At 42.5% G+C, this 7,582-nt stretch overlaps 1 protein-coding gene across 1 annotated transcript; it reads left to right on the forward strand.

The window, feature by feature from the left end:
• Positions 1-5,504: 5,504 nt before the first annotated feature.
• Positions 5,505-7,349, forward strand: LOC145955051 (uncharacterized). The gene is made up of 2 exons (XM_083069748.1): positions 5,505-6,523; positions 7,106-7,349. Exons 1-2 carry the CDS (start codon positions 5,505-5,507, stop codon positions 7,347-7,349), a joined length of 1,263 nt encoding a protein of 420 aa, XP_082925874.1.
• Positions 7,350-7,582: the final 233 nt, after the last annotated feature.

Here is a 7,582-nt window from a genome sequence, read left to right on the forward strand (position 1 = left end):
ATTATAAGATGCATGTTGTATGCATCGTGAAAAAATATAGGCCATGAAAGTCCTATATATTTGCCTTTGTCCCTCATCTCGGTAAAAATTGGTTGAATTTAGATGTTGATTATTTTTTTCAATAAATGATGAAAGAGGTATACGATCTTCTTGTACCTCATCCTGATGTCGAAAAATTGAGACGGTTATTATAAGATGCATGTTGTATGCATCGTGAAAAAATATAGGGCATGAAAGTCTTATATATTTGCCTTTGTTTCTCATCTCGGTAAAAATTGGTTGTATTTACATGATGATTATTTTTGTCGACAAATGATGAAAGAGGTATACGATCTTCTTATGCCTTATCCTGATGTCGATAAATTGAGATGGTTATTATTATATGCATGTTGTATGCATCGTGAAAATATATAGGGCATGAAAGTCCTATATATTTGATTTTGTCCCTCATCTCGGTAAAAATTAGTTGTATTTACATGATGATTATTTTTGTCGACAAATGATGAAAGAGGTATACAATCTTCTTATGTCTCATGCTGATGTCAAAAAATTGAGACGGTTATTATTGGAAGCATGTTTTATGCATCGTGAAAAAATTTAGGGCATGAAAGTCCTATATATTTGCTTTTGTCCCTCATCTCAGTAAAAATTTCTTGTGTATAAATGATGATTATTTTTGTCGAAAAATATTGAAAGAGATTTACGATCTTCTTATGCCTCATCCTGATGTCAAAAAATTAAGACGGTTATTATAGGATGCATGATGTATGCATCGTGAAAAAATATAGGGCATGAAAGTCCTATATATTTGCCTTTGTCCCTCATTTCAGTAAAAATTGGTTGTATTTACATGATTAGTTTTGTCGATAATTGATGAAAGAGGTATGATCTTCTTATACCTCATCCTGATGTCGGAAAATTGAGACGGTTATAATTAGATGCATGTTGTATGCATCGTGAAAAAATATAGGGCATGAAAGTCTTATATATTTGCCTTTGTCCCTCATCTCGAAAAAAATTGGTTGTATTTACAAGATGATTATTTTTGTCGACAAATGATGAAAGAGGTATACGATCTTCTTATGCCTCAACCTGATGTCGAAAAATTGAGACGGTTATTATTAGGTGCATGTTTTATGCATCGTGAAAAAATTTAGGGCATGAAAGACCTATATATTTGCCTTTGTCCCTCATCTCGGTAAAAATTTCTTGTATATACATAATGATTATTTTTGTCGACTAATGATGAAGGTATACTATCTTCTTATGCCTCTTGCTGATGTCGAAAAATTGAGACAGTTATTATGAGATGCATGTTGTATGCATCGTGAAAAAATATAGGGTATTAAAGTCCTATATATTTGCTTTTGTCCCTCATCTCGGTAAAAATTGGTTGTATTTACATTATGATTATTTTTGTCGACAAATGATGAAAGAGGTATACGATCTTCTTATGCCTTATCCTGATGTCGATAAATTGAGATGATTATTATTATATGCATGTTGTATGCATCATGAAAAAATATAGGGCATGAAAGTCCTGTATATTTGCCTTTGTCCCTCATCTCGATTAAAATTGATTGTATTCACATGATGATTATTTTTTTCGACAAATGATGAAAAAGGTATACGATCTTATGCCTCATACTGATGTCGAAAATTTGTGATGGCTATTATTAGATGCATGTCGTAGTCATCGTGAAGAAATATTGGGCATGAAATTCCTATATATTTTCCTTTGTCCCTGATCTCGATAAAAATTAATTGTGTACTATCCGTACCACTATGCCGAGCTTGAGCTTGACATCACAGCGCAGGACGACCTTAGACACGCGCTGGGAGACCTCGGCCAAGTCGAGGTCCGCTATCTAAATAAGTCATAATTGATCTCAGGCCCAAGGCCCAACAAAACCCTAATCCACACAAAGGTACGTGCATTACTGATACGAGACTCATACACCCACAAACACTAACTTTAGCATCGGAGTCTCTTTTGCAGGTACCACTCCCATCTTGGAGCAACAAGCATACCAGTGAAGGAGGCTCACCGATCTTACCCAGCAGATCGTCCCCTACGACCAATCTCCGGTAAGAACATTTGGCGCCCACCGTGGGGCCGATCAAGACAGCTCTTATCGTCCATGCTTATGGTTTTTGATGTTGTGTCGGTTTTCCATACAACAGTTTTCACCCGAAGCCATAGTAGACGAGCAACAGACGACGTCGATCATACGACAAGCATGGACAACGAAGCAACATTGTGAAGGCTGATCGAGCAGGTCAAACAAATGCGGCAGCAACACACTGCCGATCTGCAAAACATGCGTGCCAAGCACGAAACTGACCTAGCGGCATTGCGTACCGCTAACGAAGCTGACCTAGCGGCACTGCGCGCCGAGAATGAGCGTATCCACACCCAGCTTCCTCGGTGCCCCTCTGATGATAGACTATGGCCAAGGCCAAGGAATCCAAGAGGTGATATACTAAAAAAACCAAGAGGAATGGGATGATCTTAAAGACCTTTTTCTTATGTTTATACATATAGTAGTTCTTTTGTATAGGTTATTTTTGCCTTTGTATTTGTGAGGCACTTTACTTGCTTTTTCTAGTGTTTGTATATTGATTTCAAGGTAGGTTACTTGGAGAGTTTAACTCCATTTAACCTCCCTAATTGATGTATTCATTTTGTATTTTTTCAGTAGGGAAAAAGGGGTGACATTTAGCAAAGCTAGGGGGTGTACTTAGAAATTGGGCCTGAGTTGGGCTTAGGCAAAATTTTGCATATTGGACTCATTTTTCTCCTAATTTTTCATAGATTTGATTTAGCTAGGTCTCATCATCATTTGATGAACCTAACTAAACCAAATCAATAATTTTTGAAATAAATCAAAGGAGAAAAAGAAGCCAAGGCCGCCTAGCTCCTTCATTTCTCTTTGGCCGAAATTTCCATGTGCATTCTTGAGTTTTTGAAACTTCTCCTCCAAGTTTCTAAACCTTGGTAGGTTGGCTGACCTTACCATGGTTCTTAAGTGAACCATGGTCTAGGATAGCTTCTCCTACAAGTTTTAGAAACCATGGATGGTTAGCTACACCTTACCATGGTTCCTAGTGAACCATGGTTAAGGTTAGCTTCTCCTAGAAGCTACCTCTCCCTATATATTTGTAATTCCTTCACTTGTACTCACTTTTGGACATTTATGAGAAAAAGAATTCAGAATTCTCTCTCATTTTCAAGAGTCAAAATTCGTGAGAAACCTTCTCTTAGGTTCTCTCTCAAGGTTCCTTCTCCTAGAAGCTTGGTTTCTCAAGCTTCTTCACTTCTTCAAGAGGTAACCGAACCTCTCTTAGGTGCTTCTCCTCCATTGGAGATTTATTCAAGGAGCTTCCACTGATTTGAAGTGTACAACCTCATTGAGAAAAGGTCTTGGACGTTGGAATTGTTGAAGAACATCAATCCTCTTCAACCTAGTTCCATCATTTTTGGTATCTAGAGCCTAGTGCTCTTGAGGTTTTGTTTCTAAACTTTTTCTACTTGAATCCGTGTTGTCTAATCTTCCTTTTCTATGTCTTAAACTTGTGTTTGCTGCATGGATCTAGTTCTAATACAATGTTTGATGGATCCTATTTGTCAAGTATGAATTAATTGATTCATTTTTGCTTATTCCTATTCTTGTGAATCAATTTCGATTTTGTGCTTCTAGGACTCTTGAACTTGTGCGTTTTTGTTTTTGCTTGAGTCTTCTCCATTCATTCACATGTTTCCGTGATTGGACAACATTCATTGAGCATAGATTTTGTTTTTGAATCACTTGTTTTGTCATAGAAGTCATGTGTAGTCCTTTCACTTGTTGAAACTTCCTAGACTAGCTTGTTTGACCTAATTTTTTGTGTATTGTTTGAGTCCGAAATTTTGTGTGTATTTTCTTATTGAATCTGAACCTTACTATATGTGCTTTTTATTTACATGTTTGAGTTCTTAATTTGCTATTAGTTCTAGCAAATTTCCTAGAGTTAGGTTTCTATTATGTCTTGTTAAAAGTTTTGGCAAAAAAATTCATAAACACTATTTCCTATTAGGTTTTCCTTGAGTATTTTGTGTGGCTGAAACCTATTGCAATTTTTTTGAGCCTTAAAACAGAGACAAAACAGAGGTGTAAGTGTTCTAAATGCTTGAGAAAAACAAAATAATGAGTGCTTAAAAATTTTACCTAAAAACATTACAAAATTGTGAAGCACTAGTGAAAACATGCTTGTGAACACCTCTTGTTTTGTGTGAAAAATTTGCTGCAATGTTTCTAGCCTAAGGCCGAGATCTATACTTGTTCAAAAGGCATCTAAACTCCTGATTAATCAAAGAAAAAAAAGTGAAAAATATTTTGCAAAAAGAAAAGAAAGAAAATAGCAAAAGAAAAAGCCAAAAATGAGTGAAAAATTTGTAAAACTAGCTCTCGGTTTTGGTATGTGTTTGCTTACATATTTTTCGGTCCAGCCACATAAATTGTGTCTTATTTTTGTGTCTAATCTTAGCTTTTGTTTTGTAATCCATTCTAGTGCCTTTGATAGGTTATCTTTTGTGTGCTAGCTTCCTAAAATTGCCTTAATTGTTGCTTGTCATTTTTGTGGAATTCCTTCTAGTTTTGTCTCATCTACTTCCACCAATTAGTGTAGCTGTTCCTAATTGTTCCTTTTCAGTTTTTGTACTAATATTCCAGCATCTTAAGGTGTGTTGAGTGCCTCTCAGACAGGGAGACGACGAGTCGCTGAGGGCGTTCATGGAGCGTTTCACCGGCATCTCGGTCAAGATCCGGAACCTGAATCCCGAAATCGCCCTGCACGCCATGTTCATGGCGCTCAAGCCATTCCCTTTTGTGGACAGCTGGTGCCGCCGAGCTCCTGCCGACATGGACAAACTCCGCGCCCGAGCTGCAGGGTACATACAAATGGAAGAGCACTCCACTTTTTGTGACCAGGTTCGCGAAAAATCACAAGCGAAGCCTGACCATGGTCACAAACACAAGATGAAGGTCACCAATGACAGCCAGTTCAAGAAGACTGCCAAGGCAAATAAGGGGGGGAGATATGACTTCTACACTCCCCTGAATGCGCCCCGAGTGCACATCCTGGAGGAGGCCAGCAATAGCAACCTGCTCACCCTACCACCATCAGGTCACAACCCCAACAGTGCAGACAAATCCAAGCATTGCAGATACCACAGAAACCACGGTCACACCACTGAAGAGTGCCGCACCCTCTGAGATCGTATCGAGGAACTCATCCAGGCGGGTCACCTTAGCCAATATGTCCAATGGCAGTAGGGTCACAGAGGGGGCTACAATGGACGAGGACGAGGCAGAGGTCGTGGTTCGGGAGTGTAGAATACCGGTGGTGTAGTGCAGGCTGAGGTAAGCCAGGAAACAGGGTCAGCTCCCCTACGGAGAGTAATCAACACATTTGCAGGAGGCTTTGCAGGGGGAGGATCCAGTAGCTCGGCCCGAAAAAGACACATGCGCAGCATCAACAACGTCCACTATGCTACCTTGGCCTCGCACCAGAGCTCATCGCTGATCACCTTCACCGACGACGAATATACCGGTGTTTGCCCCAACCAGGACGATCCAATGGTCATCGTTGTGGAGGTCGCCAATTGGGAGGTCCACAAGACGTTGATAGACCAAGGAAGCTCGACTGGCGTCCTATATTGGCCGACGTTCCTCAGGTTAAATATCCCTCACTCCCTTATCCAACCTCACACAGAAACACTAGTTGGATTTGCAGGAGAGCGAGTACACACTCGAGGCTACGTAGACCTACTGACAACCTTCGGAACCTCTCCCGAAACTAGGAGGATTATGGTCCGATACCTCATCGTGGAAGCCAACATCTCCTACAACATAATCATCGGGAGGCCGACAATAAACCAACTCGGAGCAGTGGTGTCTACCCCGCACCTCACCATGAAGTTCCCAGGGAGTGACATCAAGATTATCTCCATCAAGGCAAACCAGAAGACAGCTCGGCAATGCTACGCCGAAAGTCTGAAAGTCTCTTCATCCGATGAGCGTTGCCGAAATCCTCCCCCCACAGTGGCTCACATCACCCACGTGGATATCACTGACCTGTATCCAAGTTCGGACTCCCATCATGAATGGCCGAGTCCCATCGACCAGCTCGATGACCTCCAGATCGGAAAACTTCCTGGGCAATGCACGAAAATCAGCAGGCAGTTGAACCTGGAGTTACGGCGACAGCTCGAAGCTGAGATCTCTAGGAACGCCGACCACTTTGGATGGTCCAGCGCCGACATGCCAGGTATAGATGCTAACTTCATTTGTCACAGGTTGGCAATTCACAAGGAGGCGAAGCCAGTCGCCCAAAGGAAGAGGAATGTCGGTGGTGAAATGCGGGAGGCCATCGTCATCGAGACGCAAAAGCTATTAAACGCAGGCTTCATCTGTGAGGTTAGGTACACCATGTGGTTGGCAAACGTGGTCCTGGTAAAGAAGAGCTCTGGGAAGTGGCGCATGTGCGTCGACTACACTAATCTGAACAAAGCATGCCCCAAGGACTCGTACCCCTTGCCGAGCATCGACAGGCTGGTTGATGGAGCATCCGGGCACGCCCTCCTCAGTTTCCTTGATGCTTACTCCGGGTACAACCAGATCATGATGTACCCACCAGACGAGGTTCACACGTCATTCATCACCGATCGCGCCTACTACTGCTACCGAGTGATGCCCTTCGGTCTCAAAAATGCGGGAGCCACCTACCAGCGGCTGATGGACAAGGTTTTCCACCAGCAGATCGGATGGAACATGGAGGTCTACGTCAATGACATGGTGGTCAAAACCACCTCGATCGAGGATCATGCTGCCGACCTGGCCGAGGTGTTCGGGCAAATCAGGAAGCACAACATGCGCCTCAACCCAGAAAAGTGCGTCTTCGGCGTCCAGGGAGGTAAGTTCCTTGGATTCATGATCACTAACAGGGGGATCGAGGCCAACCCGGAGAAGTGCAAAGCCATCATCCAGATGCAGAGCCCTCAAAATGTGAAGGAAGTCCAACGCTTGGTGGGAAGGTTGGTTTCCCTGTCTCATTTTATCCACAGGCTGGCAGATAAAGCGGGGCCCATCTTCACCCTGCTGCGCAAGCCAAAAAATTTCGAATGGACGGACCGGTGTGAAGAGGCTTTCAAAAGCTTCAAAGCCTTCCTCACGACTCCACCAATTCTCCAAAGGCCGGATCATCAAGCTGACCTCCTCCTCTACCTGGCTGTGGCAAAAGGCGCAATCAGCACAGTTATAATGCAAGAGAACCAGAAAGTGCAGACGCCAGTCTATTTCATCAGCTGAGTCCTCCAAGACACCGAGAAACGATACCAGACGATTGAAAAGCTTGCACTGGCAGTTGTCACCGCAACTCGACGTCTCTGACCTTACTTTTAGAGCCACCAGGTGATAGTCAAGACCGACTACCCAATCAAGCAAATCCTGAGAAAGCCAGAGCTCGCCGGGCGGATGATAGCGTGGTCGATTGAATTGTCTGAGTTTGGCATCCAGTACAAAAGCCGCGGTGCTCTGAAAGC

Source organism: Cajanus cajan, chromosome 2, assembly GCF_000230855.2.
Source record: "Cajanus cajan strain Asha chromosome 2, NIPB_CcT2T_4, whole genome shotgun sequence".
Lineage (NCBI taxonomy): Eukaryota > Viridiplantae > Streptophyta > Magnoliopsida > Fabales > Fabaceae > Cajanus > Cajanus cajan.

What these genes read in the sequence shown, in the direction of transcription:
- LOC145955051 (XM_083069748.1), top strand. Translation starts at nt 5,505, where the DNA reads ATGCGCAGCATCAACAACGTCCACTATGCTACCTTGGCCTCGCACCAG. An exon ending in AGCTCTGGGAAGTGGCGCAT is followed by an intron (nt 6,524 to 7,105) that starts GTGCGTCGACTA and finishes TTTTATCCACAG; the next exon opens with GCTGGCAGATAAAGCGGGGC.